The sequence below is a fragment of the Loxodonta africana genome, chromosome X (assembly GCF_030014295.1).
Source record: "Loxodonta africana isolate mLoxAfr1 chromosome X, mLoxAfr1.hap2, whole genome shotgun sequence".
In the NCBI taxonomy this organism is placed as follows: Eukaryota; Metazoa; Chordata; class Mammalia; order Proboscidea; family Elephantidae; genus Loxodonta; species Loxodonta africana.
Genome location: NC_087369.1, coordinates 121,742,077 through 121,755,787, shown reverse-complemented (window position 1 = coordinate 121,755,787; position 13,711 = coordinate 121,742,077). Strand labels below are relative to the sequence as shown.

At 49.6% G+C, this 13,711-nt stretch overlaps 1 protein-coding gene across 1 annotated transcript; it reads right to left on the bottom strand.

Annotated features, from left to right (window-relative positions):
• Positions 1–4,149: 4,149 nt before the first annotated feature.
• On the bottom strand, positions 4,150–12,259 carry ARMCX4 (armadillo repeat containing X-linked 4). The gene is made up of 2 exons (XM_023541179.2): positions 11,410–12,259; positions 4,150–11,063 (listed from the first exon to the last, which is right to left on the bottom strand). Exon 2 carries the CDS (start codon positions 10,931–10,933, stop codon positions 4,508–4,510), a length of 6,426 nt encoding a protein of 2,141 aa, XP_023396947.2. The 5' UTR covers positions 10,934–11,063; positions 11,410–12,259; the 3' UTR covers positions 4,150–4,507.
• Between the last annotated feature and the right edge of the window lie 1,452 nt (positions 12,260–13,711).

Below are 13,711 nucleotides of genomic sequence, written 5' to 3'. Positions count from 1 at the left end.
TAGGCGTAAGCTGAGGGACTGGTGCACTGATCGTGCATCCAACAGAGCCGCAGTAGTGAGTATCACGGAGGATCTACTCTACCTGATTGTGCAGCCACTTGCATCCTCCGGTTCTGTCTGTGCTTGATCCTATATGTAAAACGTCCGTCTTATTGCTCAGCCTGCCCAACCTTATACCCTGGTGAATCTGACAGACTTCATCTCATGATGAGCTGTTCTGGCTGCACGGCCACTTGTTGTCCTATGGTCAGGCATTCCAGTTCTACCAGGAGTCAGTAGCATGTCAGGAGCTGTTTTGTAAAAGTGTATAATTCTCCACTCCATATGATATGGCTTTGCTCCAGAATCACAGGCGTCAAAGTTCTGATTTTCCCACCGGGCTTGCCAAAAACTACACATGGCATCTTTTCCCAACACAGATATTTCTAACACTATAGGCTCTATCTTTTATATGGACCTAGTTGGAAAATTGCTTGAAACTAAAGCCTGGACGTGCAACAGGGTTTTTTTCTGCTCTAGGTCCCACTCAAAGCTGGCAGCTTTTTGTGTCACCCAGTGTCATGGATAGAATTGTGTCCCCCCAAAATATGTGTATCAATTTGGCTAGGCCTTGATTTCCAGTATTGTGTGATTGTCCACCGTTTTGTCTTCTGATGCGATTTTTCCTACGTGTTGTAAATCCTATCTCTATAATGTTAATGGGGTGGAATTAGTGGCAATTATATTAATGACTCAGGACTCAATCTGCAAGATTGGATTGTGTTTTAAACCAATCCCCTTTTGAGATGTAAACGGAGAAGCGAGCAGAAAGACAGGGGAACTTCATATCACCAAGAAAGCAACGCTAAGAGCAGAGCACATCCTTTGGACCCAAGGTTCCTGTGCTGAGAAGCTCCCCAACCAGAGAAAGATTGATGACAAGGACCTTCCTCCAGAGCCAACAGAAAGAGAAAGGCTTCCCCTGGAGCTGACACCCTGAATTTGGACTTTTAGCCTACTTTACGACAGCACTGGGTTTACTGTGAGGAAATAAATTTCCCTTTGTTAAAGCCATCCTCTTGTGGTATTTCTGTTACAGTAGCACCAGATAACTAAGACACCCAGTATAGGGACGGAAACAATAATCTCTAGTATGGAATGTGCTGCTTCCAGAACTCAGAGGCCTACCAGGAATTGAGCTTCCTTCTTCATGGGAAAGGTGAAAAATTCAATAATGTATCCTTTACTTTGGAGGGAATGTCCTGGCATGCCCCAGACCATTCCACCCTGAAAAATCGTACTTTGTATGCCTGGCCTCTGGATCTTTGCAGGGTTTATCTCCCATCCTCTGGAGTGTATGTGTCTTACCAAGGTCTCCAATGTGTTGTTGTTGTTATGTGCCATCGAGTCGGTTCCGACTCATAGTGACCCTATGCACAACAGAACAAAACACTGCCCGGTCCTGAGCCATCTTCACAATCGTTGTTATGCTTGAGCTCATTGCTGCAGCCACTGTGTCAATCTACCTCACTGAGGGTCTTCCCCTTTTATGCTGACCCTGTACTTTACCAAGCATGATGTCCTTCTCCAGGGACTGATTCCTTTTGACAACATGTCCAAGGTATGTAAGACGCAGTCTAGCCATCCTTGCTTCTAAGGAGCGTTCATTCTGGTCGTACTTCTTCCAAGACAGATTTGTTCGTTCTTTTGGCAACCCATGGTATATTCAACATTCTTCGCCAACACCACAATTCAAAGGCATCAATTCTTCTTCAGTCTTCCCTATTCTTTGTTCAGCTTTCACATGCATATGATGCGATTGAAAATACCATGGCTTGGGTCAGGCACACCTTAGTCTTCAAAGTGAAATGAAGTCTTCAAGGTGACATGTGGACTGCCAAATAAGCCCATTTCAGTTACACACTCAGAGACCAGAAAAGTGACCACCAGGTAGGTCTGTGGATCAACTGTAAGTCGGACCTAAGCCAGGATCCCATTTAGTGCCTGGCCCCTATTCTAACAGGGTGGCCATGATGATGCTTCAGGTCTCTGAGTATCAACATCAACTCAAACCCAGTGTCAGTCCTCAAAATGAAGGACTGGAGGAATCATTATCATGCATATGTTGTAAGATTCTTCTTCCTGAGCACCCAGCCTCTCTTTCAAACAATGTATTCCAGGTAAAAAAAAATTGGCTTAGGTCTAGAGCTGGGCAAGGAACTGTGATTTTTTAGTTGAGGCAACTTCCTTCACACTCTTGACCATGTTTGATTTCTTTTGATTGGGCAGACTGAGTACAAATTGATGGCTGCCTATCTATTTTGCCCATGGCACTGTGTTCTATTGACCATCTGTATTCTATTAACCATTCCCCAGGGGTGTTGTGCTCTATTAACCATTTTCCATAGCTCTCTGCAGGTCACGCCTCCATGCCTGCCACTCTGACAGTGCTGTGCATTATGATATTTGCATCTACCTGGCTTCAAACACTTAAGTGCAGCAATCCTGCCTCTATTGTTTCAGGATCACCATCATTTCTATTAGTGATTCTAATTCTCCAACATTATAATGCTCTCTCCTACTCTGAGCCCTTGCCTTCAGAGGCGAGCCACCACTGAACTTCTTAGTGATGCTGGTGCCCCTCTCATCAGTGCATTCCTTATAGCTTTGGTAAATGATGTATCCTTTGGGTCCTCCTACAGAACATAGTCCTTTGGAGGATTTTCTGATCTTATATAATGTATTTATTCTGTCATGCCCAGGTCTCTGAGCCTTTAATCCCTCCTTCCACCATCTTCTATGGCCACTCTGGCATTTATACCTCACTTAATGTGGACTATTGTTTTTTCCATACTTTGAGGAGCCATCCTAGTCATGAGTTCACGTCATGTCAACGCTCTCCCTTCTCAACCTTGGGTTCCCCAATACCAGCTTTCCTGTCTCCCCTCCTACCTTCTAGTCCTTGACCCTGGGCTGGTGTGCCCCTATAGTCTCATTTTGTTTTATGGGTCTGTCTAATCTTTGGCTGAAGAGTGAGCCTCAGGAGTGACTTCATTGCTGAGGTGAAAGGGTGTCCGGGGCCATACTCTCAAGGTTCCTCCAGTCTCTGTCAGGCCAGTTAAGTCTGGCCTCTTGTGAGTTAGAATTTTGTTCTACATTTTTCTCCAGCTCTGTCAAGGACTCTCTATTGTGATCCTTGTCAAAACAGTCAGTGGTGGAAGCCAGGCACCATCTCGTTGTACTGGACTTAGTCTAGTGGAGGCCGTGGTAGATGTGGTCCATTAGTCCTTTGGACTAATCTTTCCCTTTTTTCTTTAGTTTTCTTCGTTTTCCTTTGCTTCCGATGGGGTGAGACCAGTGGGGTATCTTAGATGGCCTCTCACAAGCTTTTAAGACCCCAGGTGCTACTCACCAAAGCAGAATGTAGAACATTTTCTTTAGAGTTAGATGTTCCCCGAGACCATGGTTCCCACAGCCGAAAGAGGACATTTTCCTATCAAATACCCACTGAATCATAAAATTGTCCCTCTCTGTATGCCCCCAGAATAGGTTCCAGCACTTAATCTTTCGAAGGGTCTATCACTTCCATCCTCCCCTTACCATCCCCACGGCCACCGGTGAAATTCCATGCCTTTATCATCTCATGCCTAGACTATGGTGGTAACTTCCTAACTCGTTTTCCAAACTCCAGTTGCCACGCCTCTCCCACCCCACTACAACCCATCCTTCACACAGACCAGCCACATTCGTTTTCCTTTCATACAGTCATTCCTCTGGTCATAAAAGGCTTTGGTGGCTCCCAGGGGTGGATGGAGTAACACTCAGACACCTCACTCGCCAACAGAGCTCACCCCACTGACCAACTCCATCCCCCAATATTCTGCTCTCCACTTTCCCCTCCAGGCAGGCCAGCCTCCTCTCTGGAGCAGGATTCCCACTCCCATGCTTTCTTCCCACCACCCCTCCCTCCTGAAATGCCCTTCTGACCCTTGCTTGCCCTAGCCTTCAAGCCCAGCTTACGTAAGCGTCCCCTCCTCTGTAAAACTTTCCTGAGCACTGTTGCCAGCAGCAGCCTCTGCCTCCTCTAAGCACCCATGAAAAGCATCTGGCTGTGATCATCTTTTTGTTTCCCCGTATCTCGCCTTTCCAAATAGATTATAAACTCAAAGACGAGGACGATTCTTTTTTTTTTTCCTGCTTAAAACACACAAGTTTATTGATAACATAAAAATAAAGTCTCAAATGTATAAACATAAGTCCACGCAAAGGACCAAAGATTATCTTACGTGGAATCAGTTCAGTTTCTGCTCATGAAACATACTAAAAATATCTTAATCCAGGCAAGATAAAAATCAACACATATATTTTCAGAACAAGTTTGAGCTCATTTGGTGTTCATAAAATGGTCCAGCTATAGGCCATCATAGGTCACATCAGTTTTGAAGTTATAATGTGATTTACAATGTACATTACTTCCAGGCTACAAAACCAAAATATTATTCAAATTTATTTGGAACCATACAGCCAATCAGAGTTTGCTTATTAATAGCTCAACTTTTTCTTTCACCTCAGGGTCATTGTATTCTGCTGCTAAGACTCGAAGTTTCTTGGCACACACTTTAGGTCGTTGGAACAGGAAGTAAAGGGAATTTTTACTGAACTGGTCCTGGGTAAATACCTTTGCTCTTTTTTTAAAATGGTAATTTATATTTTCAAATAGTGAAAGAGCATTAAGAATATTCTCTTTTGTCTCTTTCTTGCTAAAGATGTTAATCAGGGATGTTGGTGCATTGGCAATGAGCAGGTCTTTTGTCATAGATGGATTTTTAGAGAAATTCAAAAGCATTTCCAAAATATGGTCTTTAGTTTCTCCACTTCCCACAGTTAACAAACGAAGAAATTCTGAAATATAATTTGTAACCATATGTTGATATTCACTGGTAATAGTCAGGTGCTTTATCAATCTTAGTCCGGCTACCTGCACACTTGAATTCACAGGATAGGTGATGGTGTCTTCACATACTCGGTTTATGTATGTTTTAACTTCCCTATGATTTTCAGCAGCCACTGAGATGTTATTTAGCGCATTTAAAGCCCTCTGCCTAACACTGGGGTAGGGGTTATTGAGCAAGCTTTCAATAATTGAGATTCCACCTACATTACGAACGACTTCTTGGGAACAGGGATAAACAGAACTATTAAAAAGAGCATTATTAGCTACTTCATGAATGGAAGGATCCTCAGTCATCTCAATCATGCAAATGAGTTTTTCAAACTCTCGAGGATCCATATTAGCTTCACGTTTACAGCGGCAGGCCCAGGGCTGAATCTTCTCCCCGGCCCTGATCTGCTTTCTGAGCTCATCTTCAGGTGGGAGGCAGGACTCATTTTGGTATGGAAAGTTTATTTCTGTCCAGATCATGGCTCCAGCCCATGACCCCATTCCTGCCCCAGGGACCACAGACGAGTATGTGCCTCTTGACTCAGCTGACATATTTGCTTGAGCCTTAGGTCTAGATTTTCCTTGGCTTCTGTTCTCATTATCAGGAAAGCAAGAGCTTTCATGGACTTCACCAGAAGCCTCGGACTTATCCTGGATTTTGGCCTTATCCCCAGGGCCACGCTCAAATTTGACATTTTTCCCAGTCTTGGGTCTGAACTCAATACTGTCGTCACTCTCAGCCCAAAACAAGGACCTTAAACTGATCTCCTCAATATCAGGGCTGGACCTGCTATTTAGCTCTTCCTCATCTACATCCCCAGCCAAAGTCCAGCATCCTACGCCAGGCTCTCCCTCAGCCCCAAGACTAGACCCTTGAGTGGTTGCATCTCCATCCCAGAACCAAGACCCTATCCTAGCCTCAGCCCCACCTTCAGCCCCTGCACAAGAACCCCCGTAGGATGCATCATCAGATTGTATCCAGGACCCAATACTGACCTTGTCTTCAGCCCCAGACCCGGAACTAATCATGGTCTCTTCCCCAGTCCCTGATCTGGATTTAGCAATGGCTTTATCCTTACCGCCAGGGCTGGACACAGTACCAGCCTCTTCCCCTTCCCAGAACCAGGACCCTATACTAGTCTCTTTTCCGGCCCCAAAGCAGGATCCTTTGGTGGCCGCCACCTCAGCCCTGACCTGGGACTCTCCACTGGCCTGGTCTTCAGCCCTAGTCCAAGACCTTCCACTGGCCTGGTCCTCAGGCTCCAGCCTAGACCCTCCACTGGCCCCATTCCCAGGCCTAGACCTAGCCCAGGACCCTCTTCCAGTGGCCTGATGCTCAAATTCAGGTTTGGAGCAGTCACCAGCCTGATCCCCAGCCCCAGTCCAAGATTCATTGGCCTGATTCACTGCGCCAGCCCAGGACTCACCACTAGACTGGTCTGAGAGCCCTGGCCTAGACCTTCCACCAGCCTGGTGCCAGGTGTAAGTCCAGGACTCTCCACTGGACTGGTCCTCAATCCCAGCCCAAGACCCTCCACTGGCCTGGTCCTCAGGTCCCAGTCTAGACCCTCCACTGTCCTCATTCCCAGGCTCAGACCCAGGCCAGGACCCTCCTCCAGTGGCCTGATCCTCAAATCCAGGTTTGGAACAGTCACCAGCCTGATCCCCAGCCTCAGCCCAGGACTCTCCACTGACCTGACTCCCAGTGCCAGCCCAGGACCCATCCCTAGACTGGTCCTCTGGTCCCAGCTTGGGTACTCCACCAGCCTGGTCATTAGCCCCAGCCCAGGAGCCTCCACCGACCTGACTCCCAGTGCCAGCCCATGGCCCATCACTGGACTGGCCCTCTGGCCCTGGCTTGAGTCTTCCACTAGCCTGGCCTCCATTTCCAGCCCAGGATCCTTCTCTACTGGTCTGATTCCTAGTGCAAGCCCAAAAGCATCCATTGGCCTGGTCCTCAGACACCAGCCTGGATCCTTCACCAGCCTGGTCCCCAGCCTCGGACATGTACTTTCCAGTGACCTGGTCCTCAGCCCTCGCCCAGGGCCCTCCACTGCCCTGGGCCTCAAGCCCCAGCCTAGACCTTCCACTGGCCTCATTCCCAGGCCTAGACTCAGCCCAGGACCCTCCTCCAGTGGCCTGATCCTCATATCCAGGTTTGGGACAGTCACCAGCCTGATCCCCTGCCCCAGCCCAGGACCCACCCCTGGACTGGTCCTCTGGCCCCAACCTGGGTCTTCCACCAGCCTGGCCACCAGCCCCAGTCCAGGATCCTATCCCACTGGCCTGATCCTCAAATCTAGGCTTAGACCCACCATCAGCCTGATCCTCAGCCCCAGCCCAGGACCCTTTGCTAGACTGAATCCCAACCTCATTCCAGGATCTTCCACTGACCTGTGCCTCAGCCCCAGTCCAGGACTCTCCACTGGCCTGGTTTTCAGCCCCAATCCAGGATGCTCTACTAGCCTCTTTCACAGCCCAAGACACCCCACTAGCCTGGTTCTCAGTCCCAGTCCAGGACCCTCCAATGGCCTTATCCCCAGCCCCAGCCCAGGAACTCCCACTGTCCTTTCTCCCAGTCCAGGGCCCCTCACTGGCCTGACCCCCAGCCCAGGGCCCACCACTGGCTTGGTTCCCAGACTCAGTGACCCAGGACCCTTCATTGATTTGGTCCCCAGCTCCAGCCCAGGACCCAATACCAACCTCATTTTCAGCCCCACCTCCAGCCCCAGCCCCAGGCCCGGACTTGATGCTGGTCTCATCACAAGTCGCAGCCCAGGACCTATGAATACTAGCCTCATCACTAGCCCCACTCCAGGACTCAATAGTGACTTCATTCTCATCCCCAGCCCAGGACATACTATTCTCCCAGTATCCATCCCTGGCCTGAAACCTAAATTTGATCCACCGCTCAGCAGCAATCCAATCCTCAATACCAATCCCATTCCAGTAATAGTGGTGGACCTTAGGCTGAGTCTTTCTGAGGGCCTGAATGTCTTCCCCACCCTCACTCTCAGAAGTGGGCATGGCCTCAGCCTTAGGATTTGCATAGACCTCAACATCTGCTATGACTTCTGCCTCAGACCTGGGCATAACCTTGTCCCTTACACCAGGCAAGGGCTCAGCCTGGGAATTGGCCACAGTCTCAGGTTGGGCAGAATCTTTCATATCTGCCCCAGCCCCTGCCTTAGATACACCATTGGGATTGCCCCTGACCTTATTCCTGGCACCAGTCAAGGCTCCAATCTGGAAATTGGCCACAGTCTGAGGCTGGACAGAGTCCCTTTTATCTGCCCCAGGCTCTGTCTTGGGTGCAGCATTGGGATTATCCCAGACCTTATTCCTGGCACCAGGCAAGGCCTCCACTTGGAAACTGGCCACAGCGTGAGGTTGGGCAGAGTCCCTTGCATCTGCCCCAGCTTCTGCCTTAGACACAGCATTGAGGTTTGCCCTGGCTTTATTCCTGCCACCAGGCAAGTCCTCAGCCTGGGAATTGGCTACAGTCTGAGGCTGGGCAGAGTCCCCCATATCTGCCTCAGACTCTGCCTTAGATGCAGCATTGCGGTTGCCCCTGCCCTTCTTCCTGCCACCAGGCAAGGCTTCCACCTGGAAACTGGCAACAGTCTGAGGCTGGGCTGAGTCCTTTGTATCTGCCCCAGCCTCTCCCTTAGACACAGCATTGCGATTACCCCTGGCCTTCTTCCTGCCACCAGGCAAAGCCTCGACCTGGGAATTGGCCACAGTCTGAGGCTGGGCAGAGTCCATTGTATCTGCCTCAGACTCTGCCTTAGACACAGCATTTCGGTTGCCCCTGGCCTTATTCCTACCACCAGGCAAGGCCTCAGCCTGGGAATTGGCCACAGTCTGAGGCTGGGCAGAGTCCGTTGTATCTGCCTCAGACTCTGCCTTAGACACAGTATTGTGGTTGCCCCTGGCCTTATTCTTACCATCAGGCAAGGCTTCAACCTGGGAATTGGCTACAGTCCGAGGCTGGGCAGAGTCGCTCATATCTGCCCCAGCCTCTGCCTTGGGCACAACATTGCGATTACCCCTGGTCTTCTTCCTGCCACCAGGCAAGGCCTCCACCTGGGGACTGGCCACAGTCTGAGGCTGGGCACAGTCCCTTGTATCTGCCCCAGCCTCTGCCTTAGATGCAGCATTGGGATTGACCTTGGCCTTATTCCTGCCACCAGGCAGGGCCTCAGCCTGGGAACTGGCCACAGCCTGAGGCTGACCACAGGTCCTCAAGTCTGCCTTAGCCCCTGCCCTAGAAATGGCATTAGGATCCCCGCTGCCATCAACCCTAGAATCAGACGCAACCTCGGCCTGGGTCTTATTCCCAGCCTGAGCCTGTGCAAAGGTTTTCGTGTCTGTCCCAGCCTTTGTCTTACACTTGGCATTGGCTTTGCCCCTAGCCTTACGTTTAGCACTACATAAGGCTTTAACCTGGCTCTTGGTTGTAGCTTGGGGCTGTGCCTTTGTGTCTGTTCCAGTTTCTTCCTTAGACATAGCACTGGTATTGGCCCTAGCTTTAATTCTTTCATCAGCCTGGACACTGGCCACAGGTTGAGGCTGTGTACAGGATAACGTGTCTATTCCAGCCCCTACCTTAGACATGGCATTGGGATTGCCTCTAGCCTTAACCCTGGCATCAGACAAGGTCTCAGCCTGGGCATTGGCCCTCAGGTTTGCCCTGGCCCTTGCTTTAGATTTGGCCTTGGGTTTGCCTCTAGCTTTAACCCTGGCATCAGGCATGGTCTCAGCCTGAGTACCAGCTACAGGTTGAGGCTGAAAAGCAGCCCTCATGTCGATTCCAGTCATTGCCCTATATATGACATTAGTATTTCCCCTGCCATCAACCCTGGCACCAGGCGTAGCCTCAGCCTGTTTCTTGGCCACAGTCCAAGGTTGTATATAAGCTGTCATATCTTCCCCAGCCCCTGCCTTACCCATGGCATTTGTACTACTCTTGACATCAACTCTTGCCCCAGGCATGCCCTCAGCCTGGGCCTCAGCAACATTCTGAGGCTGAGTAGAAGCTTTCATGTCTGCCCCAGACTCTGCCCTAAATGTGGTTTTGTAATTCCCCCTGGCCTCAACCCTGGCACCAGGCATGTCGTCAACCTGGATCTTGTCCACAGCCTGAGACTGTACACAGGACCTCATACCCACTCCAGCCACTACTGGAGACATGACATCTGAGTTTCCCTTGGCATCAACCGTGGCACCAGGCCTGGCCTCAAACTGAGGCTTGGCTACACTCACAGTCTCTTCCATGGCTCTTGCCTCGGTCTCAGTCACAACTCCAGTCTTATTTGTGGCTTCCATCTTGGCCACTTCCCTAGTCACTGCCAAGACCTCAGTCTGTGTCACCATTACTCTTTTAATCTCTGTCTCTTTTACAGCCAATGTACGAGCCTCAGCTTTGGTCTGGGTCATTGCTTCTTTCCTGGCCTCTGACCTGGCAGCTAGTGCCCAAACTTTAGCTTTGGTCTGGGTCACTGCCTCTTTCTTTACTACTTTCCCAGCCTCAGCCTCAGTTTGAGTCATTGCCTCTTTCTTGAAAACTTCCCTGGCTTCGGCCTTGGCCGTAGTCAGAGTCATTGCCTCTGTCTTGACCACTGTTCCAACAACTGCTTTGGCCTCACATTGGGGCTCTGCTTCTGCCTTGGCCTCTGCCCCAGTCATTGCCTCGGCCTGGGAGTTGGCCTTGGGGCTGGCTATAGCAGTGGCTAGGGCTACTTCAGCCTTAGTCTCACCTCTTGCTCCAGTTTCTGCTCCAATCTTGACCTTGGGTATAGTCTCAATCTTAGCCCTAGCCACGGCTTCACTCATGGCCAAAATCTGGTTCTGTACCTCAACCACAGTCTCCTTCTTGACTCTGGACCCATTTCTGGTCGATCTCCTCACACTCTGGGTTCTTCCCTTGGTTAATCTGTAAATGTAGTAACAGGCGCCAGCCCAGATCACCAGTCCTGCAGTCACCCAGCCCACTTCCTGAATGCGGCCCATGTAATCACCCCTGCTGAAGGCACGAACAAGGAACAGAGAGTGCTCACTTAGGCTGGGGAAAGACGATGGTAGGTTTGGGTGTAGGTCTTTAGCCACTCAAAGGCCACTACAGCTGCCACTGGAGGTGGACCTAGAAGCGGAGGAAGGAAATGGGACTAAAATTTCTCTTCTAAGTCAGTTGCATCATATAGATTGATACACAGTGGGACGGGAAAAAAAGATCATATATTTGGTGGGAAGAGTAGATGATTAACAAACTGTCTCCATCCCTCTTATTTCATCCCCTCCCCATCTTTCCCAGTTCCCAACAATTTTCCCCCAAGATGCTCCCATACACATTTCCCTACACCAAATGAACAGTGGGCAGGATGGCAGGAGAGCTGGCTTTGAGTGGGAGACTGAGAAGTCTCCAGAGCTTGATTTTTACTGGACCTACTCTGGTCATCACTCCCATAGTTCCCCATTCTCATACCAACCTGTAATGATCTGAGGCAGTTCCTTCCTCTTTCCTTCTCTTGATTGATGATACACCATAAAGCAGATCTATACATTCATGAGAGTTTTACACCTAGAGACAGACAGGCAGAATGGAAGGATAAATGGGAGTAGAGATTTGTTCTCGATGGGATAGGCATATTATTAGCAAACTACCTCTCTACCCGCTTCATTTCACCCCACTCCCCTGAGTGCTGTCATACTCTTTCCCCTGTACCAAAACAAAGTTGAGGATTGGGGTTGGGGTAGGTAACAGGGGTAGTGGGAACGGTAACTGGGAAAAGGAGAGGCTGAGGATCCTCCAGACTGGACACTGATCCTTATTGGATGCATGTTGGTCTCCACCAACCCATCCTACAGGTGTACACAGGCAGTCCCCATCCTCTTACCGGTTTATACTGATTGGGACAATTTCTTTGTTTCTTTGCTTCCAGTGGTGCCAATCCCTACAGCAGACCTACAGGTAGATCTATGGACCAGTAAACAAACAGGAGGTAATGAAGACTGAGGCCTTGGTAGAACAGACAAGCACCTGGTCCCTGACCCCAAAACCTGTCTTTCCAGAGCCCAGGTCCAGTTTGTTAATGTGTCCCATCTTGTGGTCCTCCTCTCAAATCTTTCACTCATACTCCAGCCCACCCTTACCCCAATAATCCTACCATCTCCTGCACCACAATCAACAGGGGATATGGCAGCACTGTGGAAATCTGGCAGAGTATAGGAAAGGCAGAAGTTCCCTCCTCTGAGACACTCTCAAGTCTCAGCCACCTGTTATGTCCCCCCTCCCTTGTCATCCCCAGGCACTGCCCACCTTTACACCAACCTCCATGGTTCCAAGCCAATCTCTCTGCCTGTCTCTTGTTTCCAGTGGTAAACACTCTACTATGGGCCTATGGGAAGACCTAGGAACAGATAGAAAAAAAGAAGAGTATGAATGTTGAGTGTGTGTGACATCCCAGCATCTAAGACATGGGTTCCCATACCTGCCTTTCTGGATTCAGAGACCCATTTTCCTGGCAGGCAGAACCTGTGGCTTCCCAGCACTGACATGGGCTGAGTGGAAAAGGGGAGCAGGAAAAATAAAAGGGAAAAGACAGGCAATTCGTTTGAAAATCACCTGTAGGATTCTAGGGCTTTCTCCCAAAAGCCCACCGTTTTCTTCATCAAGACAGTCAGGTAGGTGGGGGTACCTGAAAAACTGGAGGATGGTGGGAGACATGGAAGCCCCTAGATCCCACACTCTAGAATCACAGCCTCCTGCCATCTGCTCCGCATTAAACCCATCATCTCCGGGAGTCTCCGGCAGTAGAGGAAACATCTCCAGGAGTCTCCGGCAGTAGAGGAAACAAGATGTAGGGGAAGGCTTTTGTTTTTGTAAAACCACTACCTCCCCCCCAACAAAGACACACACACAAAAAGAGTAATACCATTTGAGACAACAATTGGTATATTATCAAAATTATCTGAGTTGCAAATAAAAGCATCTATAAAAAAAAAGTTTGTTGTCTTTATTAATCATCAACATACACCTAAGTTAAAAATCCTAAACTTGGTCAGTAAATGCAATCTAAGAAAAGTCCTCTAGCTAGCCCCGTCCCACAGCTCAACCAAATACCCAGTGCCGTCATAGCACACCTAAATGCCTGTCATGTAGAGTTTATATTGAAACTCTGTGGTTCACAGACAGTGCCCATGATCACGCACTGACACAGATCCTGGGCATTTTGCTCCTCTCCTTCTTCCATTGCCTTGCCACAAACGGTGCCACACCAAACTGTTGTGCGACAGACAGGAAAGAGTAAAGGCACTGAGTGATGGGACCAGCATCCAGCATACAGATTCCAGTACTCGCCTTTACCGGATTCAGGAACTTGGTTGTCAAACATCCCTCCCTACATTCCAAGAAACCACCCCCACCATACCCGCCGTCCAGTCACTAAGGCCCACCATTTTCTCTACAAACACCACAGTGGCGAGCCCCTTCCACTGAAATGGGCAGGAGGTGGGACAGGTATGTGCAGTCCGTGATTAGAATCAGAGAGGAGGATGGGCATCTTAATTAACCTCTTAATTCCCTCTTGAGACACTTCCCCCACCTTCCACTCAGCCCGGTCAAAGCTCACCGTTCCCTTGCACCTGTGTAGGTGGGAGGGTGGGAAGATGGGGTAGGGGGAAGGGACGCGAGGTGGGGGGATGGGGTGGGAGAGATAGAGGGAAGGAGTCGGGAGAATCGGAGGCGAAGGTTTCTCCAACTTGAGCCTGCATTGCCCCCTCCCACTTCTG